Source organism: Salmo trutta, chromosome 6 (assembly GCF_901001165.1).
Source record: "Salmo trutta chromosome 6, fSalTru1.1, whole genome shotgun sequence".
Lineage (NCBI taxonomy): Eukaryota > Metazoa > Chordata > Actinopteri > Salmoniformes > Salmonidae > Salmo > Salmo trutta.
In genome coordinates, this window is record NC_042962.1 from 22,607,677 (window position 1) to 22,635,666 (window position 27,990).

At 44.8% G+C, this 27,990-nt stretch overlaps 1 protein-coding gene across 1 annotated transcript in view; it reads left to right on the forward strand.

Moving 5' to 3' along the window:
* LOC115195677 (phosphatidylinositol 3,4,5-trisphosphate-dependent Rac exchanger 2 protein-like) overlaps nt 1-27,990 on the forward strand; it is a 203,128-nt gene that overhangs the window by 159,693 nt on the left and 15,445 nt on the right. The window contains 2 exon segments of the mRNA XM_029755788.1: nt 20,149-20,215; nt 20,475-20,665. Coding sequence (XP_029611648.1) covers nt 20,149-20,215; nt 20,475-20,665 — 258 coding nt within the window.

Sequence of the window (27,990 nt, forward strand, 5' to 3'; positions counted from 1 at the left end):
AAGTACCAGTGGCCTGGCTTTGGCCCCAAGTGAGAGACAGTTGCTGGCCAGCGTGGATGGAAACAGAAAAGTCCGAGCCTTTTGGGTAAAACGTTAGTGTAAATCCTATATGGAATTGTACCATAAGTGTGATAGGGAACTAAGCTATTTGGACACTTGGCTACTCTCGGTGCTAGCAGTAGAGACTGTCAATAAAAGCTTGAGGTGGAGGTTGAGGCTTGAGGCGGCAGGTAGCCTAGTGGTTGGGCTAGTAACCGAAAGGTTGCTAGATCAAATCTCCGAGCTGACAAGGTAAAACTCTGTCGTTCTGCCCCTGAACAAGGCAGTTAACCCACTGTTCCTAGGCCGTCATTGTAAATAAGAATTTGTTATTAACTGACTTGCCTAGTTAAATAAAGGTTAAATAAATAAAAATAAAAATCATTAAAAAAATATCTAGGACCAGATCAGTCTACTCCTTACATTAAAGTGATCCTTCCAGATTTTGGCAATGAAGCCATACTTCCCCCGAGTCAGATGAACACATGGATGCCATTTTTATGTCTCTGCATCCAGTATGATGGAAGTTAGGCGAGCCAATGCTAACTAGCGTTAGCGCAATGAATGGGAGTCAGGCTAGCAGTTACTGTAGACTCTAAGTCATTGCGCTAACGCTAGTTAGCAACTTCCTTCAAACTGCACACGGAGACATAAAAATGGTATCCACGAGTTAATCTGAATCTGGGGAAGTAGGTAAAGGGCCTCATAGCCAAAATCCTGAAGGATCCCTTTAACCATTAGGGGCAGGCAAAAATAGCTGACACTGAATCAGGGGTTAGATGCCAATAAAAATCAATCCCCCAAATGAAACACATATAGTTACCATCTGAGAGATCCTCACCACCTTTAGAAGGTTGCAGTCTTGATAAGCATTAGATGATATTAAGATCCGATAATGTAGTCAGATTAGATAATGTAGTCAGATTAGATAATGTAGTCCGATCAGATAATGTAGCCAGATCAGACAATGTAGTCCGATCAGATAATGTAGTCAGATTAGATAATGTAGTCCGATCAGATAATGTAGTCAGATTAGATCATGTAGTCAGATTAGATAATGTAGTCAGCTCAGATCATGAATATCATAGAGCGTAGCCTGATTTTAGATCTCAGTCAATGGAATAATCTTCCAAAACTCTTTTGTGCGTCTTCCAAAGTGCATTCCCATTCCGTTCACCAATACCTGAGAGCCCGTCTGTTCGGCTACGTACGTGTTCATATCAGGCATGAAGTAAACATCTGTTCTTGATACTGCAGTTAATTAGTCACAGAACTACGTAGGGCCCAAGATCAAACTCATTGAAAGCGTCCCAAATGGCACCCTATTCCCTATCTAGTGCATTACTTTTGACCTGGTCATACACAGTGTGTAGGGAATAGGGTGCCATTTGGGACGCATATATTGTGGTATGAAGAGAGAATCTGCCTTGGCTACGCTTGATTTAGAAACCAGCATCAGCCATTTGTGCGTGTGTGTGTGTGTGTTTGTGTGTTTGTGTGTCTGCCATGTGTGCCACATCATCCCCTAATACCTCTCATGTCTCAGGAGGGCAGTCAGCGTTACGTTTTTTCATTTTAGTTGCAGCGTGATGGAGGGAGCGCAACAATAGGTCTTTGCATGATCTATTGCCTCATATTTTAGATAAACATCGTTGGTTTTTACTATAGCTACAGAAACTCAGTCGACCTGAGTCATTTTCCATCATTCTCTGATAGTTTGGCCTTTTCAAATGTCTCTCTCTTTCTCTCAATCTCTCTCTTTCTCTCTCTCTCTCTCTCTTTCTCTCTTTCTCTCTCTCTCTCAATCTCTTTCTCTCTCTCTCTCTCTCTCTCTCTCTCTCTCTCTCTCTCTCTCTCTCTCTCTCAATCTCTCTTTTTCTCTCTCTCTTTCTCTTTCTCTCTCTCTCTCTCTCTCTCTCTCTCTCTCTCTCTGTGTGTAATAACATTATCCACTGGGTTTTTCTGGGGCTATTGTCCTCTCTTGTAGTGAATGAGGGTATTGACACTTTAGTGTTGTCTGTCTGTCTGTGTCTGTCTGTCTGTCTGTCTGTCTGTCTGTCTGTCTGTCTGTCTGTCTGTCTGTCTGTGTCTGTGTAATAACATTATCCACTGGGTTTTTCTGGGGCTATTGTCCTCTATTGTAGTGAATGAGAGTATTGGTACTTTAGTGTTGTCTGTCTGTGTGCTTTGTTTTATTGACTGTGTGTTAGCAGACTCTAGAGGGGTAAGGAGCTTCATGTTCAGCCCTGGAAATATCACTAGACTATGGAGACTGATACTGTGTGTGTGTGTGTGTGTGTGTGTGTGTGTGTGTGTGTGTGTCTGTGTGTGTGTGTGTGTGTGTGTGTGTGTGTGTGTGTAACCATCTGAAAGCCTTCTTTATTACATGCCAGTTTCCTGTCAGTTTTCTGTACTCTCACAACCAAAAGTACACTACATGACCAAAAGTATGTTGACACCTGCTCGTCGAACATCTCATTCCAAAATTCATGGGCATTAATATGGATTTGGTCCCCCCCTTTGCTGCTATAACAGTCTCTACTCTTCCTGGAAGGCTTTCCACTAGATGTTGGAACATTCCTTCAGAGATTTGCTTCCATTCAGCCACAAAAGCATTAGTGAGGTCGGGCGCTGATGTTGGGCGATTAGGCCTGGCTCGCAGTCGCCATTCCAATTCATCGCAAAGTTGTCCGATGGGGTTGAGGTCAGGGCTCTGTGCAGGCCAGTCAAGTTCTTCCACACCGATCTCGACAAACCATTTCTGTATGGACCTCGCTTTGTGCACAGGGGAATTAGGGCCTTCCGCAAACTGTTGCCACAAAGTTGGAAGCACAGAATTGTATAGAATGTCATTGTAAGCTGTAGCGTTAACATTTCCCTTCACTGGAACTAAGGGGCCTAGCCCGAACAATGAAAAACAGCCCCAGCCCATTATTCCTCTTCCACCAAACTTTACAGTTGTCACTATGCATTTGGGCAGGTAGGGTTCTCCTGGCATCCGCCAAACACAGATTCGTCAGTCGGACTGCCACATGGTGAAGCGTGATTCATCATTCCAGAGAACGCGTTTTCACTGCTCCAGAGTCCAATGGCGGCGAGCTTTACACCACTCCAGCCGACGCTTGGCATTGCGCATGGTGATCTTAGGCTTGTATGCGGCTGCTCGGCCATGGAAAGTCATTTCATGAAGCTCCCGACGAACAGTTCTTGTGCTGACGTTGCTTCCTGAGGAAGTTTAGAACTCGGTAGTCAGTATTGCAACCGTAGACAGATGATATTTATACACTAGGCGCTTCAGCACTCGGTGGTCCCGTTCTAGAGCTTGTGTTGCCTACCACTTTGCGGCTGAGCCGTTGTTGCTCCTAGATGTTTCCACTTCACAATAACAGCACTTACAGTTGACCGGGGCAGTTCTGGCAGGACAGAAAGTTGATGAACTGACTTGTTGGAAAGGTGGCATCCTATGACGGTGCCACGTTGAAAGTCACTGAGCTCTTCAGTAAAACCATTCTACAACCAATGTTTGTCTACGGAGTTTGCATGGCTGTGTGCTCAATTTTATACACCCGTCAGCAATGGGTTTGTCTGCAATAGCCGAATCCAATCATTTTGAGGGGTGTCCATATAGTTTTGTATATATAGTGTATTTTGTGTTCTTATTTAGCTCCTAGATTTCACTCTAGCACCTTCGCATTTAAAGCCCCTGATGTTAAGATTCCCTTTATGCTTGAAAGGCACAGGACAGAACATATGCTGTGTGTGCAATTTAGCTGACTCATCTGAAAAGGAGAACTTGGCATGGATGTGGGTGGGTGTTTGTACTTGTGTGTGTGTGTACGACCTGAGCCGACGTGTACTAATTGAATTGACAGCGAAGACTCCAGGAGTAACAGAGAGCAGATGTGCTCTGTAAGCACAGGCTGGCGAGGCCACAGACGGGGAGGGGATGGGGGGTGGGGGGGGGGGTGGGAAGGCTGGGTTGGGTGTTGGAGGTAGGTTTTGGGTTGGGGGACAGCTTCAGGACTCATCTACAGTGCAGAGAGAATCACATTTCTGAGTTGTGCTGGCCATCCAGGCCCAAAGCAGCCAAAACGAACTGTTCCTTTCAGCAAAGTATTACTGTTTTAGTCCAGAACTAGGGTTCAGACCAAGGCTTCTAATCCTAGTTGTCTCCTACGGCAGGTATCTATTCATTTCTCGCTCTCTCTCTCTGTCAGTGTTCAGTTGTTCAAATGTTCCAGAAGATACCAGTTCCTGTGAGAAGTTCGTACACCCAAACTTCTTGTTAAATGATGGATGTACCGTGTGAGGACGATATGGACTGACAAACGTAGCTACTGGTTTCATTAAAACCAAACAGATATTTGACCCCAAATATGACACAATTTCATCAGCCAAAAAGCAGTTGTCCAATATTCACCTGACCTTCAAAATCTATACAACTCAAATGGCCACCCATGTTCCTGTCATGTTCCGACACACAACAGTATAATGCGAACGCTCACTACAACGATCTGTCTCATGTCTCTGTACTGACCGCAGGCGGAGTTAGCTGTAATGTCGCTCTCCCCTCCAGGCTGCGTCCCAAATGGCACCCTATTCCCTTATGTAAGTGCACTACGTTTGACCAGGGCCCATAGGGTGCCATTTGGGATGCTTCACCCTCAGGCAGCTTGTTATCCTTGGAGCTTGGCCAGGGGAGCTGAGGTTGAACCCATAGATAGCTTGGAGGGCCGCCAACAACCCGGACAGGACCAAACACACACTCCATATTACTCTACGTTACGGAGAGACAGAGAGAAATGCTAGTGATTGACTTAACAAAATGAGATTAGTCCACCAAACAACATACAGAAGATAAGTGAATAGAGTAATTGCAGTTACACTATGCATGTGCGTGTTTGTAAAGGCAGTATTCGGTCATGTCGTTTTTTTTAAATCCTCTCTCTGTCGATCTCACTATACGCTCATCTATTGAAGTCTCTGCCAAGATGCATTGTGGGACTGATCCTCTTTCCGAGCTGTAAACTCAGTCACGTACGACACCAGTGCTGCGCGGGGGTGGCATTGAAATATCCCAGCAGCCCATTGTCACGCACGCACACACACACACATCGCCTACACCACATGCAGTACAGAGATATACGCTCGGCGGAAAGCCATCGCACCTGGTGGTGAAGTCATTCAAGTCATCCAAAAACATAAAGGAACAAGCCAAATCACTAACAGATGTCAGGTCCCGTGGGATCTGATGAACACTATACAAAGAGAGCACATGCATCCAGACACACAATGTTTTAAAAATTATATCTTCTCACGTGTATTTAGTAATAGTTGAAAGCCAAAGATGCAGAAAACCTACAGTAACTCCGACTTTAAATGTTATTGTAGTTGATTATTTTGTATTTTCTTTCTCCATTCCACAGGCTTTTGTGAAGCTCATCCAGGTAGCGCTATGACAGTTTCCTCTTGTTCACTTTGTAAAACTTTGAAAGCAACACGCAGCACAGTGTCTGATGGGTAGAACAGAGTGGAAGCCTTACAGTTAGGTCTCTGTCAGAGAGAATGTTGGCGGGGAATAGAATGCAGAATGCTCTGAATGTTTGTGCAGTGTTCTTCAGCCTAAAAGCTTCCGCATGCTTCCCATCCGAAACAGTTTTGTGCATATATTATGATGACATTTTGTGCCGTTTTTGTTAGTTTTGGTCTTCGGCAAGGGTTTTTTCAGCTCTTCGTGTACATGACATCTTTTTTATTGCGTCAAGCCGAATTTTGGAACCCGACATCTACGCGCCTTCGTCGGTCATTGGTCAACAGTCGGGATTCTTCAATGAAGTGTTTGTTGTCATTCGACGATAAGACGACTCATTTTCATTTAAATGTATTCGCTTGAGAATTACAGCACCAAACATCTTAGTTAGATGTAAAATTCCGCGACTAAGATCTCCTCAGCAAAAACTTCAAAATGAATAAAAGATTTCTTGAGTTATCTTACAATTTATTCAGACTATTTTGAGGAAGTGTATACTGGCTACGAGGTCTCAAGATGGACAAACATATTTTTTCTCGTTTTTCAAGCTAAGTTCTTTTAAGCGAGTATGCGGGCACACTCGTTCGGTACACTTCTGGCAGGCGCCAGCCGAAGCGTGCGGAGGAAGCCTTAAGCCCCTACAGTGACCCGGCCAGGGACTATAGAACAAAGAGGAGAAGAACATGACCTGTGTAGAGAACAGCAGGACCTCGGGAGAGGGGAAGGGAGGGAAGGAGGAAGAGCAAGGGAGAGAAAGAAGAGGAGGGAATTGGTGAGATGGGATGGAAGTAGAGAGAGAGAAAGGTAGAGAGGTGAGAAGGGAGTAGAGAGATGCTGCAGGTTTTTGAGTTTAGCAGTTCAGTGACTTCTTATCTACAGTTAGATGAAGCAGTTAGTGTGTGCGTGGTGGTTGCCTAAAGCTAACATTAGACATGGGGCTCCTACAGAGCATCCCTTGCCTTGGCAGAGAGACTGTAGGCGTCAACTGCTGCTACGCGAAGTAGAGATGACGATAGAGCGTGCTTGGCACTCGTACACAAGGCAGTGGAATCACCGGGCAGGGTTTCTGTCAGTAAAGCCATCTGAGATATCGATAGCTCATCTCTTCTCTCTGTGGATCAGCACATCTTCACGGCCTCAGGGGCCCTTGTCAAGCTGGACGCCATCTGATATGTATGTGTAGTTTATCCAGGTCGTACAGGAGAGCCCTCCAGTGAGCTAGGCTGAATCCTAGATTGGGCTGAATCCAAACTTGACGTATTGCGTGTCATTCAAACTTTGTTTGAGCCACCGCTGCCAAGCAAGATACTTATTGGTCTATTTGATCCTGGTCATAAAGATTCCTACAGTGACTGTAGGGCTGAATCTTACCTTGAGATACTAGTGCATGTCACTGATTGAGTGGTGACCTGGTGTGCTGTGTAATTCGTTGGGACTAGCTAAGCACAGGGAGGTGGAGCAGTACAGTAATTGCAAACTCGGTTGCGCTTGTGTCAACACACACAAACACAGAGAGACACACACACACACACAAACCACTATGCAGCTTCAGTAACAGCTGGGAGCAGCTGCATCAAGCTGTGCTCAGTGTGCGGTCTGCTCCCTCAGGAACCTGTCAAACTAGGGTACAAGTAGGCAACCACTGGAAAAACCTGGGAGGATTCTACATCTGTCTGTCTGTCTCTGTCTGTCTGTCTGGAACCAGGGATGATTCTACCTCTGTCTGTCTATCTGTCGATCTTGCGTGCTCTCTCTCGCTCTCTCTCTTTTTTCTATTTCTGTCTCGCTCTGTCAATCTCACTCTTTCCCTTTTTAAATAGGATGCCTTGGAAACCACCGACCGTTCTCCTTGAATTCCGAAATCTCAGGAAAGCATCTCATCAGCCTGTAGAGCAGTGCTTACCGTGTGCTGCAATGGAGCTGGAAGGTGCTGACAGGATGGCCATGTGTATTTCATATCCAGGGTTGACCTGTATGCTCCTAGGTTCCCATTGGGAGACTTAGAAAGAGGTAGACTGTTTCGAGGGTCTCCATGGGGACTGTTTCCAATGGGTTTCCAGGTGAAAGGGATGAGTGCTCTACTATATCTAACACTTTGGCTTTTATGGGACTATTAGAGCAATAGTCTTCAACCTAGAGTTACAGGCTTTTATTCCAGTTTAGCACTAAAACGCCTGATTTAACCAACCAAACACTCATCCATCAAGTCATTGATTCGTTTATTCAGGATGTGAATCTGACAGTTTTAGATGTAAGATTCTGAAACCTTTATAGAACCTTTAAGGCTCTGGAACCCCTGATTTGCTTCCTGTCTTTTAGCTCGTCCTTGTCGTCTGCAGTCTTAATAGCTGCTGTTTCCTGGTTGGTCCTTATTGGCTCCTGTTTCCTGGTTGGCTGATTTAATGGACAGATGTGTTAAGCAGGGTGTGACATCACCAGGACGTGACTCTCATAAACCATAAACCCTGATCTACTGGGAGGCCTCAAGGACACCACATGACACGGGCTTCCTGCTCCTCAGATTGGGCTTCCTGCTCCTCAGATTGACAGCAGTGACAATGACTAGGGGTGAGTCACACATGGCACACGATTCCCTATAAAGTGCACTGACCCCCCTATGGGCCCTGGTCAAAAGCAGTGCACTGTATAGGGTATAGGGTGCCATTTGGGACACAAGCTTTGACAATGACAGTGTCCTTGCATCATCTGTTGACTGGCATGTGGTTTGGAGGCGTGTGTGCATTGGAGTATATAATAACTAGCATGCTATAGGCCATGGTTCTTTACCTCATGGTCAGAGGAGTAAGCAGGATATGATTGAATGTTAATCAAATACGGTTTTCAATCAGTTATAAACTCTACTATACACTATAAGACGTGAAAAAGTGTTCATTTCGTGGGCACTGCTTTTAGGCTACTGCTCACTGTATGTGGAAAATCCTCCCCCCTTAACCCATCACTACCCCCTAATCCCTGATCTAATAAATTGTGACAAGGTAAACAGACAGCTGCTATGGGGGTGGTTGTGGGACGAGGAAATTATCTTCCTGAGTATGCATTCAGCATGCAGCACCCTGAGACCCAGCAGTCGGCGACTCAGCACAAATATCACTGGGAGAGCCTGCATCTCAAGTGGTACCCTATATAGTGCACTACTGGCCCTGGTCAAAAGTAGTGCACTACATAGGGACTGGGTGCCATTTGGGACACATCCAAAGGCACGTCATGAGGACTCCCTCCCTACGCCTTTCTCCCTCCCTCCCTTCTTCTCTCTTTCCATCCCCCTCTGCCTCCCTCTGCCAGAAAGTCATTCATTAGCCAATGGCGAGCCCGGTTCCACTCTGCTACAGCAGGGGGTTTGTGGAGGAATTTAATATCCAGTGAAAGTTGTTCATCATTGGCGTGTCAATGATTTAGACACGGACCAGAATTCAGTTCTCTCTGGGTTAATATGGGGAGCCACATAAATCGTTGCTTGTACGTCGGACCGTTTTCCCGACAGTACTGTATTTCTTCCCTCCCTCCCTGTGTTGTCAAATAGTGTTATTTAGCTATGAAGCCTTTATAGGAATACAGAAATAAGTCATTGAGAATTGTAGCTGGTGCTCTCAAGAGAATTGTAGCTCGTGCTACATTCCCTGTGCCTTTGTGAAGTACTGTCATTTAGCTATGAGGTCTTTATAGGAATACAGAAATAAGTCATTGAGAATTGCAGCTGGTTCTCCCCAGAGAATTGTAGCTGGTGCTACATTCCTTGTGCCTGTGTGCAGTACTGTCATTTTGGTATGCGTCTTTAAACAAGGGATATACAAGCAAGTCAGTGGGCACTGTACAGTAGCTTGTCCTCTCAAATCAATTCAATGTAAGCTTTGTCCGAGCCAGAACGGCCCATAATTAATACATTGACTGTCTCAATATGTTTTACAGTGGTTGTCCTGGGTTTCCAGATTTCTATGAAATATGATCTATAAGGAATTATAATATGAATGAAATATTTGTTTTATGTAGTATGTTAAAAAGCAGTTATCTTTCAAGTATTCATTTGGGTATTTCACTTACCTCAGAAGCCATTATTGTCAGAAGCCTTTATTACACTACGCCAGCCATGATTGAGTTAGCTGTATCCAAACAGTGACTAGTCATTAGCAAGCTAGCCACCACGCTAGCTAGTTTCAAAATGTTGTGGGTTTACTTCTTTCAGTTTTTTACAAGATACACCAAGCTACCTTTTCGATCTGTCTTTTTTGGAAACGGTATCCGGCCATTACACAGACTGCCAACGTCAGAGATAACCCACTAATCGCTAGCTACCTGACTAGCCTACCACAATAGTTTTTCTGACGACTTAAAACATAGCATCCCAGCTATGATGACAAAAGCATCTCCCACTCCAAACGAGGAGAAGCTCCCGGCACGACTCTGCTCCTGTGGAAACAAGATATCCACCAATGACACCCACTCGTTGTTCTGCTTGCATTGGGGTGCAACATGCCGAGGAAGCTTTAGCCTCCCCCTCCTGTCTCCGTTGCAGGCTAGCATGCCATACCTAACCTGAGTCAACAAACTCTAACATGGGGGCTGATGTTCCCGATGGCTCATTAGAGGCGATGGATATCCCCACGGGGAGTCATGGAGCAACGGTTAGCACTAGCTGGCAGTGTTGCAGTACTCGAAACCGGTCTCTGTCTCGAGTCTGGTCTCGAGGCCACATATTGAGTGTCTTGGTCTTGTCTCGGTGTTGAATACTTTTGTATTCGGTCTTGACTCGGTCTCGGACAGTAAGGACTCGTAATTTCTTCCCGAGACCAGTGGAGTAAAAAACTCAGAATTATCAGCTTCCATTTACTCAGCACATAAAACTCATTCACCAGGCCAAATACAGTGCATTCGGAAAGTATTCAGACCCCTTGACTTTTTCCACATTTTGTTACCTTACAGTCTTATTCTAAAATGGATTAAATCGTTTTTTCCCCTCATCAATCTACACACAATACCCCAAAACGATTTGCACATTTATAACAAAACTAAGAGCAGAAATAACTTATTTACGTGAGTTTTCAGACACTTTGCTATGAGACTTGAAATTGAGCTCAGGTGCATCCTGCTTATCATGATCATCCTTGATGTTTCTACAACTTGATTGGAGTCCACCTGTGGTCAATTCAATTGATTGGACATGATTTGGAAAGGCACACACCTGTCTATATAAGGTCCCACAGTTGACAGTGCATGTCAGAGCAACTTTTCTGTAGAGCTCTGTGACAGGATTGTGTTGAGGCACAGGTCTGGGGGAGGGTACCAAAACAATTCTGCAGCATTGAAGGTCTCCAAGAACACAGTGGCCACCATCATTATTAAATGCAAGAAGTTAGGAACCACTAAGACACTTCCTAGAGCTGGCCCCCCGGCCAAACTGAGCAATCGGGGTAGAAGGGGCTTGGTCAGGGAGGTGACCAAGAAACCAATGGTCACTCTGACAGAGCTCCAGAGTTCGTCTGTGGAGATGGGAGAACCTTCCAGAAGAACAACCATTTCTGCAGCACTTCACTAATCAGGCCTTTATGGTAGTGGCCAGACGTAAGCCACTCCTCAGTAAAAGGCACATGACATCCCGCTTGGAGTTTGTCAAAAGGCACCTAAAGTACTCTGACCATGAGAAACAAGATTCTCTGGTCTGATGAAACCAAGATTGAACTCTTTGGCCTGAATGCCAAGTGTCACGTCTGGAGGAAACCTGGCACCATCCCTACGGTGAAGCATGGTGGCAGTATCATGCTGTGGGGACGTTTTTCAGCGGCAGGGACTAGGCGACTAGTCAGGATCGGGGGAAAGATGAACGGAGCCCGGACTGGGCCACGATCAAACATTTCTAGCGAGACCTGAAAATAGCTGTGCAGCGACGCTCCTCATCCAACCTGACAAGTCGCACAGGGCAGTCGGTGGTCAGGATAAGCTCGTCTGGGAATACGGGAGTCAGAACATCCCATAAGCGAAATACCGAAACGAATCCTTGAAAGAGAACTTTAGGTTATGACCTTAACTCTGGTTCTCTGATAGTATGAGTGAGGTATTTCACCAGAACACACTCCTTGAATGAGCGAGGAAGAGATGTTGCATGTTTTGACTCGGAGACGCTGCATGGACCTTTTTATAGAGTAAGAGGGAAATACCTCACTCGTACGATCAGAGAACCGGGGTTACGGTTCTAACCTAAAGCTTTTCTGTGTTTGTATGGTGTGGGCGTATACTGGTCAGTCAATGAGAAAAACTCGGCCACAAACATGACGTCATCCTCTGAGAAAGTAATGAGCATTTTTTAAACGGTCTGTTTGAAATACATGTTTCACTTGGGCTTTTTGAAGTGTATCTTTCTCTAATATATGCTTTGGCCACAAATACAAGTATAGGAAGCGTTAACATTATTTGGGTATGAGTTAACAGATTATGAGCTTTTAAAGGGGATATTTTCCCTGGGCAGTTACTTTAAGTATGGTAACGTTACTCTCAGGGTCTCTGTACTCACTGTTTCAGCTATGTTTGTTTCATTGATGTGCCTCAGTAGACTGCACGCCACTATTCAGATTCCCACGCTAGCTTTGTCTGAAACGCAGAAAACATATGTGCCTTAGAACCCCCCAAACACACACACACACACACACAGTCCGTTCCTACTGATTGTAATGAGCGTGGCCTGCCTGGGAAAGAGCCTGGAGTATTTTCCTTTTGTTAGGAGAAGATGAAACAAAGTGCCTGTGTCCCAAATGGCACCCTATTCCCTATATCAGTATTTCCCAACTCCAGTCCTCAAGTACCCCCAACGGTAGGCATTTTCATTGTAGCCCTGGACAAGCACTGCCCTATATAGTGCACTACATAGGGAATAGGATGCTATATGGGACGCATACAGAGAGTTAAGTCTCCTTGGAGGAAGGCCTCAGTCAAATGAGCTGGGCTGAAAGCCATAGGGCATCCTTGGCTGTTGTCCAAATCCTCTATTAAGGTCCTGTGTAAAAATGTATGTGGTGGAAAAAGTACCCCATTAGTTATTACAGAGGAGGCTTTAACACTGAGCCTGCTGCCCCACAACAGTTCCCCTAGGACTCCAATTCCCTATGTGCTATGGTCAAAAGTAGCACACTATGTTGGGAATAGGGTGTCATTTGGGATGTAGACCGAGAAACAACCCTGGGAAATCACCAAACAAAATGAAGTAGACCCATAGAACTCCTGTACAGTTCACACACAGATGGCTACTAAGGCTTTTCCTTTTGTTTCCACCTGGTGGAATGGGAATGGCCCAAGAGTGAACACAGGGCATTGTTAATCCCAATGCTTCCCCCACGGAACGTTGGGACTGGTTAGAATGTGGATGGAATTCCTTGTGGGAAATTCACGAGTCTTTTGTCATTCTAGAATTCCTCTGGAGGGTTCCGTAGTGTTCTGGGAGGTTGAGCTGTTGCCCAGACTGCAAGGAGGGGGGCTGTCCCTGGCCTCTATGTTCTCACACACGTACACTATCACACTCGCACACACACACAGACTCATTCAGTCTCCGCGTAAGGGTTCAGAATTGAGCAAAGGAGCGTGGATAAAACTGCGAGGGAGTCACCAGCGTCAGCGGGAAAGGAAACTGTGATGTCAGGGCTCCTCATGTTTTACAATCTCATATACATCAACCATGCCAGTAACCCCACGGAGATCCTATAATGCGATATGTGATTATACGGGTATCCCCTTGTACCAACATGTGCATATAGTTACAGTACTGCATGTGTGGGCTGACTATAATTTCCCAGTTCCCAAAATAGGGTTTTTCCCAACCACCCAATTGCCATCCGTTGACCAAATGATGTCCCTTTAAATTGGCTTCACTTACCAAAACACCCAAAGGATATCATCCTGACCTAAAGTTTGCCCTTATTATTAGTTAGTCATAAAAAGATTAGGTCCCAAATGGCACCCTATTCCCAAAATAATCCCTATGGGCCCTGGTCAAAAGTAGTGCAGTGCATAGGGAATAGGGTGCCATTTGGGACACAGACAAGGACCTCCAGGTTCCTCTCTCTTCATGGTGGGCAGTATGTTTGTCTATGGTATAATCAGTGGGTAATATGACCTTGGCTTGGCGAAATGCATCTACAAGGGTGTTTTTGTTTGTTTGTTGCTTTAACAGAAAAGTGTAAGCAGCAGCGTTGAGACAGAGGGTTCATCCCAAATGGCACCATATTCCCTATGTGTTCCTGGTCAAAAGTAGTGCACTATATAGGGAATAGGGTGCGACTTGAGGCTCAGTCAGAGGCAGAGTTAGCCATTCAGATTGAAGGTGATTCCTATCTGACAGAGCAGGGCTCTGTCCACAATGGCATCCTATTACCTATATAGTCAAAAGTAGTGCGCTAAGCAGGGAATAGGGTGCCATTTGGGCAGACCGGTTTTGTGTGATGATAAAATTTTATTGGGCAGAAAGAGAGATATTGGTGTGTGAATGGGTTGTGGTGTAGGGACTAAATGGTAAGATGCATAGCAGGCCTGTAGCAGGGCCTATATTTAGAACTTTTATTGGGAAACTTTTGAGTGTTATTGTCTTGTTGACTTTCATTTTGTTTTATGCTCGTAAAACATAGTTTTAATGCCTACAATATGAAGTCAAAGTATTTTTGGAACAAGATGAATGTTTTTTAGGTTTTTTTTGTCATCGCTCCTTGGATAATGTAAGGAGGACACTGGCTTTGATGCACTCCAGCCTTTTTGTTTGTCCGCACACACACACACACACACACACACACACACACACACACACACACACACACACACACACACACACACACACTATAGTTACCAAGTGCAAACAGCATGAGCCTGAATGAGAAAATCTCATATTTAGCAAATAGGAATTTGCAGAGAACCACCCGGCAACCCTTTTTAAATGATTAATGTTCGTTATGGACCCTATGCCATTATATGTGCTTGCAAACGGTTTATGGAGGGTGAGATGGGGGGGGATTGAAGTGAATAACGTTTCTAGCCGAAAGCTCGGCATAACTCCTGCGCTATCTCAAGCATTTTGTGAATGATAAGCCAGTGTTGAACCAATTACATGGACCGTTAACTCTGCCTGAACCAATAGTAAACTCCCCTCATAGTCATTTAGCTTTGGGAGACTGCAAGTTAAAGGATAATGCTATGGTGCCGATGATGTAACTGTGTTGTTGTGCCAGGGCTTCCGTTTGCTGGTAATTGACGGCTTTTGGCCGATAAATACAATTGTAGCCTGCCAAATTATCCAGGGCTGCCCTGCTGCTGAGGAGAGAGCGAGAGAGGAGCGTTGGCCTAGGGAGAAAGAGAAGTATTCTGATTGCAAGGAAGCTATCCTGTTGTCGCAGACGGAGAGAGGATGCTCTCAGCTTTCTGTAGATATACAGTACTTTTTTATTTCTCAACTCTCAATTATGAGTTCATTAGCAACTATTTTACAAAGATATTTGATATGGCTTTGAGATACGGAGCCTGCGAAATGCGGATTGGCCATTGCGAGTGCATAGGCCTCATTGGGCGGTAGGCTACAACTGCAACATTGGACATTAAATGTAATTTTAGATTAGTACAGGGCCACTATGAGTTATGGTTATCTGTTTTGAGTTTCCACTTACTTATGTGGTGAATTAGCCCAAAATAAATTAGCCTATGATATTAGAGCATGTAAAGATGCAGGAAAATTCATCTCTATTGAACAACAAAAATATAAAACAAATACTGTCGCTCTATTTTAAAAGTGAAATATAACAACAGTAGCATAAGTGTCTACCCACAATGCATGACAATCACAGAATTAGGTTGCATATTCAAATATTTTGAATCACAAGATGATGAAACAACTTATTTCTTCAATACCATCTCGGTAGTCTATTACACTTAAGCAATAAGCCCCGAGGGGGTGTGTTATATGGCCAATATAGCACGGCTAAGGGCATTGCACGATGCAACGCGGAGTGCCTGGATACTGGCCTTAGCTGTGGTATATTGACCATATACCACAAACCCCAGAGGTGCAGTAAAATTAAATGTTTTGTCATACCCATGGTATACGGTCTCATATACCACTGCTTTCAGCCAAGTTTATAATTTTTAATAAAGCACTGTGAATTACTTTATAAGATGATAGGCCTACTCATTTTTTCCAGTTCTTTAAAACCTGTTACTGCAGTGGGCTCAATCAGGGTCACACAGAGTGTTTCTTGGTAGTCTTAAACAAATCTACTTTGAAACAAAAGTAAACGTGTTTAAAAAAAAAAAAAATGTTATTCTGTTGAGACATTTTCATTGGCTAAATTAAGTTTGATTTGTCTTTTCAATTGTGTGCCTGTTGTAAAATAAATATAATTAGCCTTTCATTTGTTAGGTACGGTAGGCACTAGCCTTTCTTGGTAATTACTGCAATATAAGCTGTTCAAACCTTTTGTGAAGGTTTAAACCAGTTTGCCAGTTAGCCTTCCCCGTAGCTCAGTTGGTAGAGCATGGTGTTTGCAACACCAGGGTTGTGGGTTCGATTCCCACGGGGGGCCAAGTACGAAAAAAAAAAAAAAAATGTATGAAATGAAAATGAAATGTATGCATTCACTACTGTAAGTCGCTCTGGATAAGAGCGTCTGCTAAATGACTAAAATGTAAAAAAATGTAATGTAAATGCAAGTGTTTTGTTTAATTCTGTTGAGCCATTTTCTTTGGCCAAATTAAGTTCCAACTATAATGTTGTGTTTGCCGCAATATAATATCCTGCTCGTAATTTCCCTATAAACAATGGCTTGATTTACTTTTGATATTACCTTAGTAAAGTTAGAAACTTTTTGAAGGTTTGGTGTGGTGTGGCTATTAGCCTATTATACTGCAGGCCTATGATATGAGGCAGGGCACATTGGCGCTCCGACTGACTCCGACAGTTGCAGTTGAGGTGAGGAAGAATGTTTTTGGCCTACTGGAGTTACTCCTATAATCTAACAATAAAATGCTTATCTTTATATATATATATCTTAATATTCTAATTAAAAATGTACAAATTAGCCTCCTTCTGTACTCCTATATCTCTAAAGCAGACGCAGTAGCCTATCTGAAATTCATGTCGTGTCGGAGCAAGCCGCTGGCATATCTCTTATCTCTCTCTCTGGGATTAGGACTAAGTTTCTCTTCCTTTTATATTTTTTGACCCACAAAAATGAATATACCTAATACAGTGGACACCTAAGCCTATAGGCCTATGCAGTGCCCTGATGCATTTAGTGCTCATATCTCTAATAGCTGAACAGTGTGGTGGACAATATTTGTTTTAGGAAAGTAAAAATCATGAAAAAAATATGCTCTAAAGTTTTGCATATGCTACAGATGGAAATAGTGTTTTTGTAATTAGTTATAGGCTGTTTTTCAGGACACGTAAATGTGGCTCATTTAGCCAATATCCGTTGATTATGGATGGCGCTGGCTGGGTGGGTGGATGGACAGCCTAATGGGTTACGTACCCAATGCATATCGATGACTGGTAAATAGCTTAAATGTCCGATAAATACAAATATTCCCGGTCACTTGTCCAGCGCCAACTTTTCCTAACGGAAACCCTGGTGTGTGCGTTTTTGTGTGTGTTTGTAGAATAAACTTGATCTCCCCACCATGCCAGCACTGATTTACAGCGTTATTAAATCCTGAACCATAACTGTTTTAATGTGTCAGGCAAAAATATCATCGTGATAATAAACGTCAAGGCAGTCTGTCTGCAATCCCAAATGGTACCCTATTCCCAATGGACCCTGGTCTAAAGTAGTGCACTAAATAGGGAATAGTTGGGACTCATACAGTGAGGGAAAAAGTATTTGATCCCCTGCTGATTTTGTACGTTTGCCCACTGACAAAGAAATGATCAGTCTATAATTTTAATGGTAGGTTTATTTGAACAGTGAGAGACAGAATAACAACCACAAAAATCCAGAAAAACGCATGTCAAAAATGTTATAAAATGATTAGCATTTTAATGAGGGAAAGAAGTATTTGACCCCTCTGCAAAACATGATTTAGTACTTGGTGGCAAAACCCTTGTTGGCAATCACAGAGGTCAGACGTTTCTTGTAGTTGGCCACCAGGTTTGCACACATCTCAGGAGGGATTTTGTCCCACTCCTCTTTGCAGATCTTCTCCAAGTCATTAAGGTTTCGAGGCTGACGTTTGGCAACTCGAACCTTCAGCTCCCTCCACAGATTTTCTATGGGATTAAGGTCTGGAGACTGGCTAGGCCACTCCAGGACCTTAATGTGCTTCTTCTTGAGCCACTCCTTTGTTGCCTTGGCCGTGTGTTTTGGGTCATTGTCATGCTGGAATACCCATTTCAGGACCCATTTTCAATGTCCTGGCTGAGGGAAGGAGGTTCTCACCCAAGATTTGACGGTACATGGCCCCGTCCATCGTCCCTTTGATGCAGTGAAGTTGTCCTGTCCCCTTAGCAGAAAAACACCCCCAAAGCATAATGTTTCCACCTCCATGTTTGACGGTGGGGATGGTGTTCTTGGGGTCATAGGCAGCATTCCTCCTCCTCCAAACACGGTGAGTTGAGTTGATCCCAAAGAGCTCCATTTTGGTCTCATCTGACCACAACACTTTCACCCAGTTGTCCTATGAATCATTCAGATGTTCATTGGCAAACTTCAGACGGGCATGTATATGTGCTTTCTTGAGCAGAGGGACCTTGCGGGTGCTGCAGGATTTCAGTCCTTCACGGCGTAGTGTGTTACCAATTGTTTTCTTGGTGATTATGGTCCCAGCTGCCTTGAGATCATTGACAAGATCCTCCCGTGTAGTTCTGGGCTGATTCCTCACCGTTCTCATGATCATTGCAACTCCACGAGGTGAGATCTTGCATGGAGCCCCAGGCCGAGGGAGATTTGACAGTTCTTTTGTGTTTCTTCCATTTGCGAATAATCGCACCAAGTGTTGTCACCTTCTCACCAATCTGATTGGCGATGGTCTTGTAGCCCATTCCAGCCTTGTGTAGGTCTACAATCTTGTCCCTGACATCCTTGGAGAGCTCTTTGGTCTTGGCCATGGTGGAGAGTTTGGAATCTGATTAATTGATTGCTTCTGTGGAGAGGTGTCTTTTATACAGGTAACAAGCTGAGATTAGGAGCACTCCCTTTAAGAGTGTGCTCCTAATCTCAGCTCGTTACCTGTATAAAAGACACCTGGGAGCCAGAAATCTTTCTGATTGAGAGGGGTCAAATACTTATTTCGCTCATTAAAATGCAAATCAATTTATAACGTTTTTGACATGCGTTGTTCTGGATTTTTGTTGTTGTTATTCTGGTCTCTCACTGTTCAAATAAACCTACCATTAAAATTATAGACTGATCATTTCTTTGTAAGTGGGCAAACTTACAAAATCAGCAGGGGATCAAATACTTTTTTCCCTCACTGTACATGTACTGGGCAGACTAAACTGAACATGAATGGATTCGTTTTTATTGTCAGCAGTATGAACAATATCCCTGGCATTACACTTTTCTGTTTACCCTCAAGCCTAAACACTAGGAAACAATGTCAATGGGAATCTGCAGGGATATGTCTCTATCCAGTATATGAATAACAATACTTTGGCTAGCAGAGAGGATATCGCATATCGCCAACTGAAGATTCTTAGATGCAGGATAGGAGGCTAATGGCCACAGGCAGATGCATATCGTTCTGTGTGGTGTGTGGTGTGTGTGTGTGTGTGTGTGTGTGTGTGTGTGTGTGTGTGTGTGTGTGTGTGTGTGTGTGTGTGTGTGTGTGTGTGTGTGTATTTCTCCAATGCTTTAGGCTGTGATGGTTGTAGCACTGTGATGGTTGTAGATAGTTGTAGTACCTGCCTTGATTCATAGCTTGAGGCATATTTGGCACAGTATAATAGGACACACACACACACACACACACACACACACACTGACTGTGACTGATTTTACGTACTGCTGAGCCAGCACCATTAGCCTCACACACATCGTCCATTCTCCAGCCAGCCATCTCCATTGAATAGCGAGACCAGGCTAGTACTGCCTCCAGTGGCCACACAATGAAACTACACCCTCCCGCTCATTGAATGAATGAAGGAACGAAGCCCAGATGAGATGCTCAGTCTGCGTCACAAATGGCACCCTACATAGAGCCCTGGTCAAACGTAGTGGACTATATAGGGAATAGGGTGCCATTCGGGACACACACTTAGTTTGTGTATCTGCTGAGCTAGGATCTGGAGCTTGGACTGGGTTAGCCAGATGATTTGATGTACCACACCACCCAGCTCCAAAACAAACCCTTGATGGACTGCTGCAGGGCCTGGGCCGGTCTGGTCTGCTGCTACTGAGTCTGACCTATTGGTCAAATAAAGGTCAAATAAAGGTCAAAGGGTATGGCATAACGCGGAGGGCTACTGTGTTGCTGAACTATGGGTGCCATAGTGTGGAGGGCATACCCTTAACCTCACGAATATTCCGTTAAACATTGTTTATCAGTAGCTAAACCATCATGCTAGGGAGCAGCATTGCCTAACCGTCCTGTGTTCCTCCCTACAGGGCTTTCTACCTGGATAAGTCCAACCTTCCACCCAGCTCCACACCTAAAGCTGCGCTCATAGACAAGGTAAGAGGATCAGGAAACACCACCTTCATAGGCTAGTTACAGTGGCGTCGTGGTCTGACACTCACACGACGCAGTCTTGTCCGAGCCAGAATGATCCATGGCGCAATGGTCCTGTTTCTGTAGCGCGAGACAGCTTGATGTGCAAGTACACCCCCCGGACAGGACGCTAGTCTATCGCAGGGCCTGATACAGTCGTCATACAGTATTAACCCTCCCTCCCTTTCTCCTACCTCTCCTCCTCCTCTCCCCCTCCCCCCAGTTGATGCGTCCTCTGAATGCTCTGGAGGAGTTGTACCGGCTGATGGAGAGTTTTATCTCCTCCCGTCGCACGGCAGCCTGTCAGTACACAGCCTGTGGGGCGTCAGGAGTCGGCCTGCTTACCGTGGCATCAGAACTCTGCTCTCGCCTCGGAGCCACACACATCGTCATGTGCAACAGCGGCGTGCACCGGTGAGTAACAGAGAGAGAGAGAGCGGCGGAGAGGGGATCTGGCTGAAAATATTCAAATTAATAGTAGAACCAATTGCACTTTATGGCCATAAAGTGTGGGGTGTGCTTACAAAGCAAGAATTTGACAAATGGGACAAACCCCCAATGGAAACCCAGCATGCGTAATTCTGTAAGAGCATCCTCGGGCTACAGAGAAAAATTCCAAACATGGCATGCAGGGCAGAATTAGGCCAATTCCCTCTTCTGATTAATATCTAAATAAGAGCCAAATGTTAGAATAATTGAAAAACAAGTGACCCCCCCCCCCCCCCCCCCCCACTTCGGGCTGTTGTGGTGACCGTATTACTGCGTCACCAGCAGTTATGAGTCATGATCGCAGTAAAATTCCACATGACCGTTGACTCACGGTATTCTCCTCTTACGCACTCTGATGATCAATTTGGAGAAAGAAGTTCAACAGCAGGTTGAAACTGAGTGGGAAAACATGGTCCTCGTGGATGACCACATGGTCCATGTGGACAGCGCTTCCTGAAGTGATGATTCATTCAAAACACCCATACCCATGTTAGAGCTTATGCATACCCTGAAATATAATGACGATTGTGCCGTTATACAATACATACCCAACCGCATATTGCACATGGCAGAAAAACAAACAAAAATACTGATAGAAAATATCTTTGGTACGTTATTGGTCTAGCCTACGTTAATCAAATTCCGATTTAGCCTACAATTATAGTGAATTTGTTTTAGATTTTGAATAGCCTAGTGATAAGGCTTTTTTGTTTTCATAATTAATAGACTGACACATTACCTTTAGCTACAGAATGTCTCACCACCATGAGTTTCCATCTCCTCCCCTCTCTCTTTCGTTCCTTTCTACAGCCCGCATGGGGGGGCTGTCAACAGTTTAATGAAATATGTTTAGTCGTGAAAACATGTTACTATCGATGTTCCCGAACAGATTTCAGTTGGTTTCCCAAATTAAGCAATGGGTAGCTGCAGGAATAGGATTGGAGAAAAGAGCCCTTGGGATACAGAGTTTGGGTGGAATATTTCCTGAGGCGCAGCGAAATTACCGTACACACTACAGAGGGTAGTGTGTATGGCCCAGTACATCGCTGGGGCCAAGCTTCCTGCCATTCAGGACCTCTATACCAGGTGGTGTCAGAGGAAGGCTCTAAAAATTGTCAAAGACTCCAGCCACCCTTGTCATAGAGTTTTCTCTGCTACCGCATGGCAAGCGGTACCGGAGCGCCAAGTCTGGGTAAAAAGGCTTCTTAACAGCTTCTACCCCCAAGCCATAAGACTCCTGAATAGCTAATCAAATGGCTACCCAGACTATTTGCATTGTCACCCCCTCTTTTACGCTGCTGCTACTCTCTGTTTATTATCTATGCATAGTCACTTTAACTCTACCTACATGTACATATTACCTCAATTACCTGGACTAACCGGTGCCCCCACACATTGACTCTGTACTCGGTACCCCCTGTATATAGCCTTGCTTGTTATTTTACTGCTGCTCTTAATTATTTGTTATTTTTATTCATATTTTTTACTTGTCTATTTTTTACTTAACACTTATTTTTCTTAAAACTGCAGTTTTGAGGGGCATCCTGAGTGGTGCAGTGGTCTAAGGCACTGTATCGCAGTGCTAGCTGTGCCACTAGAGACCCTGGTTTGAGTCCAGGCTCTGTTGCAGCCGGCCGCGACCGGGAGACCCATAGGGCAGCGCACAATTGGCCCAACGTCGTCCGGGTTAGGGGAGGGTTGTAACCACCATTTGGACAAGACTGTAACCACCAATTGGATACCACGAAATTGGGAAGAAAAAGGGGTATAATAATTAAAAAAAAGTGCTTGTAAGTAAGCATTTCACTGTAAGGTCTACACCTGTGGTAAGGCCTACACCTGTGGTAAGGCCTACACCTGTGGTAAGGTCTACACCTGTGGTAAGGTCTACACCTGTGGTAAGGCCTACACCTGTGGTAAGGCCTACACCTGTGGTAAGGTCTACACCTGTTGTATTCGCCACATGTGACAAATACAATTTGATTTGAATAGCCTGCCCAACATGAGTGTAAAACACAACGGTGGGAAAGTGGCCTCCGTTCCCTATTCCAGGACATAGGGATGAAATGTCTTTCCCCTTACGAGCCCTTAACCAACAATACAGTTGTTGTTTTCGTTTTTTCATTATTATACCCCATTTTTTTGCGCCTCTCTCAAATCATCAATAGCCTGTAGTCGCATCATGCAGCCCATATATGTTTTGATTTCTAAGACCGACAAGGTTTGTATCATTCACCACTAAAGTTGCCAAATAACTCTAAATCTAGTGTATAGGACCTGTTTCACTCAACATAGCTACTTCACAATGTGCATTTGCTCCGGAATGGGAAAAATATCCTTTATAAGTCCAATTATATTCTTCTTGTATGCAGCTTGTATGCTTGGAGGTCTGGAAACGCTAAACGTGTTTATGTTAATTACTATTATCTTCCCCCAAATGTAAAAACGAATACAAAGATTTTAAAACAGAAAAGGAGAAAACCCAATATCGAAAAACCTCTTTGCGCCATATTAGCTGCAAAATATGTCGCTTCCTGACACACCCGTCGGGACAGCCGGTGGAATGACCAACCAGTTATCTATCTGCTTCATCATTTTTTATATCTGTCTATATGTTTGCTTTGGCAATGTATGTGGTAACACTTTCCATTGAGAGAGAGAGAGAGCGAGAGAGACTTGTCCCATCTCCCATTGTCACCGCTCCTCTCAGATTGTCCCCCTTTTCTCTCCCTACCTCTCTTCTTTCTTCCTCTCTGTATCGCCACATCCTGTCCATCTCTGACAGTTATTTAGCAGGCTTGGCTTTCCTCACACACACACACACTATGTTCTCTGTATTTGTCTCCATCCAGCCTTCTATATCCCCCCCTACATTTCTATGGCATCTCCATTACCACACTGACTGTACTCATTAATAGGGCTGAATCCCAAATGGCACCCCATTCTCTATAAAGTGCACTACTTTTTGACCAGAGCCTTATGGACCCAGGTCAAAAGTAGTGTGCTATACAGACAACAGGCTGCCATTTGGAACACAGTGTAGAATTTACTATTAATATACCTTCCTCTGCATTAGTTATGAAGCCGATACTTTTAGTAATGGCTTTCATTGTTCCTTAAAGACATGGTTAGTGCTTTTTTAAGTGAATATAGCACTTTTTAGTCAACGACAGGTCAATTACTTCCATTCTTATTACATTCCATGTCTGCGTTCCAAATGGCAGCCCTATATCATGCACTGCTTCTGACCAGAACCCTATGGGCCCTGGTCAAAAGTAGTGCACTTTATAAGGAATAGGGTGTAATTTGGGACGCTACCTATATAAAGTGCCATCTTTCACCTGCCATATCTTGTCTCGATTCATCATCCTGTGGGGACGGAAATATCCTGATCGTTTGTCACCCCTGATCCCTGCTGCTTCATTCTCTCTTTCATATTTTTATCTCTCTCTCTCGCCGTCTCTCGCTCTCTCTCTCTCTCGCCGTCTCTCCCGCTCTCTCTCTCGCCCTCTCTCCCTCTTTCTCTCTCTCGCCATCTCTCTCTCTCGCCCTCTCTCCCTCTTTCTCTCTCTCGCCGTCTCTCGCTCGCTCTCTCTCTCTCTGTCAGTCTCTATTCCACTCACACACACACACACACACACACCGTTGCGTGTGGTGGTGTGAATGACAGTGTGATAAAGTGTTGTGGAGTGAGCTGCCCGGCTGGCTGAGCTCTAATAGAAAGCCCCCGTCAGACGAGTGACTGCTGCTCCTTTATTAACTCACAGCCGCGCGCGTGTGTGTGTGTGTGTGCGTGCGTGCGTGCGTGCGTACGTGTGTGTGTGTGCGCGTGTGTGTGCGTGCGAGCGGATGCGTACACGAGGATGTGTGTGTTCGAGCACCAGTAACTGGCCACAAGTCACCCATACAGGCAGGCTAAGTGTAGCATGACAAGGCAGGTCAATTCCAGGGTTATTTGTCGGCCTGTTTTCACGCCCTAAATGCTATTCCTTCTAGAGGGTTCTATAGAACGGGTTCCTGGTTCCCGGTACCATGTTTTTCTTCCACAGCCTGTTCTTGTCTAGAACCAGCTGAGTGTTTTTCTACGTACAGAACCTCTCTGCTCCAACTTCATATTAATCAAAACACTGTTTATGGAACAATTCTTCCATAATCAAATATTCATCAAAGACTGACGCAGTACAGGATACAGTTTAATAACATGCTTTTTTCCCCGGAACAATTCCAAATCTGATGAACGCAGTAATCCCAAATGGCACCATATACGACTTTTGTAGGGCTCTAGTCAAAAGTAGTGCTCTAAATAGGGAATAGGGTGCCATTTGGGAATCTGACTGTGTGAAATCTTAATGGATTCCAGAAGGGTAGAAATAAGGAAATAGCAGGATGGTATTTATGAAACACTATGAAGCCAAGCCAATAGATTAGTAATGTAATGGAAACTGCACTATCAGAGCGGCAGGCAGGCAGCTCGCGCACACACACACACACACACACACACACACACACACACACACACACACACACACACACACACACACACACACACACACACTCTCACACACGCACACGCACGCACACACACACACACACACACACACACACGTTGCTCTATTGATGTGATTAGTTGGCCTGATGGGCGAGGTAGCAGTGAGGTTTAATAACAGTGAAAGCAGCAGTGTGATATTGAGGGTCTCAGCAGTTTACAATGTGCTGCCTCCGCTCCTGTGTTTCTCTGTTTCTCTACAATGTGCTGCCTCCGCTCCTCTGTTTCTCTGTTTCTCTACAATGTGCTGCCTCTGCTCCTCTGTTTCTCTGTTTCTCTACAATGTGCTGCCTCCGCTCCTGTGTTTCTCTGTTTCTCTACAATGTGCTGCCTCCGCTCCTCTGTTTCTCTGTTTCTCTACAATGTGCTGCCTCTGCTCCTCTGTTTCTCTGTTTCTCTACAATGTGCTGCCTCCGCTCCTCTGTTTCTCTGTTTCTCTACAATGTGCTGCCTCCGCTCCTCTGTTTCTCTGTTTCTCTACAATGTGCTGCCTCCGCTCCTCTGTTTCTCTGTTTCTCTACAATGTGCTGCCTCCGCTCCTCTCTCCCTCTCTTTCTCTCTCTTTTACTCTCTCTCTCTTCTGTCTCTCAAGTCACCCCACAAAACCAATGACCATTGTTCATTGTTGTTGCTTATCCGTCATGTAACCTTTACCGGGAGTAAAAGCAGAGTTTCTGCAAATAGGTAATGTCTCCTATAAAATGCAACAGTAAACAGCTCACACACTGCTACATTCACTTTCATCATTGCATGTCATACATCAAAGCTGAGATGGCAAAGTACATCTCCTTTTCCTTCTCTCTCGCTCTCTCTCTCTCTCTCTCTCTCTCTCTCTCTCTCTCTCTCTCTCTCTCTGTGTCTATTTCCCTCCCTTTCTATTTCCGTGTCTCTTGGTACCATTTTCATTCCCTCTCTCGCCCTCTCTTCCCTGGTTTATCTGTATGGGCCCAGGGCTAGGCGAATGGAGCTTGCAAATTGGCTGTGGGTTGAAAGCAACGGCATAAAGCAGATGGGTATAAATCAGCTGTTGCGGTGACACCAGCCCAAATGAACAGAGACTCTATCAGCGTCGCGCACACACACACACACACAGGCACACACACGAGCGCACACACACACGCACGCACACGCGCGCACACACACAGCGAGCTATGCATAATATCCCTCACCCCTCTGGCTGACTTTGGGAGCTTTTTTTTATTTGACCTTTATTCTGAGTCGTGGCAAGACCATCATGGTGGCTGAACAACTACCTCCTTGTGGGTCGTGTCACCAGGTAATTAGACAAGCTTTAGGTGGTTGGTAGGGAGTCAGGGTGTGACCGCTGGCTTAGTCCCTCGCCACGTTGTTCTATAGTTAACTGCTGTGAAGGCGGTCAAAGTGACGTGTTCGTTCTGGCTGGTGGGTAAATGTATCACAGGAACACGAGGCGAGATGGGAGGATAGTTTATCCTCATGTCTTTGACGGCAGCACACCCACTCAGCCATGTTCTAGAAAGCTGACACCAGTTCAAGGCAGTTAGTGGAAATGAAGCTCAACAGGACTTGTGGCTCCTCTTGATGATGTAGTAACCCTAGTTGGTCCAACTCATGTCCCAGGAAAGTATGGTGATAAATATTGAATTAAAAAAGAATTGAACACGAGAGAGAGAAGCTTGGTTGACAGTATGTCATCACGTCTTTGACAGCATCCCTACTGTAACGTTGGCACCAATTAGTGAAATGTAGAGAAGCATCAAACTCCACTGATCTATCGTTCTCACCAATGCACTCTTACAGGAATGCAGGCCGGCCGTACGAGAGAGTTTAGACAGTTCGATTGTCTGCAAAAAGGGTTGTGGATTGATGGGGCTGTGTTGCTTGTTGTCACAGAGGGGTCCCCTAGCGGCCTTGACATCTGCCGCTGGATGTATACTGTACACTAGGGTGGTGTGTGTTTTGAAAGGGTTACTTACTGTGACTTGTGAATCAATCCGAAACGCCAGCATACGCCTCACACACATCACACCTCATCTTCGGTGAGAGTGTGTGTCTGAGGACACGAGGGTTTTGTCTCAAATGGCACCACGTCCCCTATATAGTTTGCTTGTTTTGATCAGGGCCCATAGGGCTCTGGTCAAAGGCAGTGCACACTACAGGCAAAGGGTTGTCATTTGGGACACCCGACTGTGTCCTTGGAGTCAGCTAGCTGCCTCACAGGGATGGAATGTATCAACTCTCTCAATGAAGCTGTGCGAAGGCTTCAATTTGAACAGAAGGTTTACTTCCTTCCCAGCTTTCTCTCTCTATATACCTACTTCTCTCTCTCTCTACCTCTCTCTCTCTCTATATATATATATATATACCTACTTCTCTCTATATACCTACCTCTCTCTATATACCTACCTCTCTCTCTCTCTCTCTCTCTCTCTCTCTCTCTCAATACACCTACTTCTCTCTCTCTCTCTCTCTACCTCTCTACCTCTCTACCTCTCTCTCTCTCTCTATATATATATATATATATACCTACCTCTCTCTCTCTCTCTCTCTCTATATACCTACTTCTCTCTCCCTTCCTTCTCTCTCTCTATATACCTACTTCTCTCTCTCTCTACCTCTCTCTCTATATATATATATATATATATATACCTACTTCTCTCTCTCTCTCTCTCTATATACCTACTTCTCTCTCTCTCTCTCTCTCTCTATATACCTACTTCTCTCT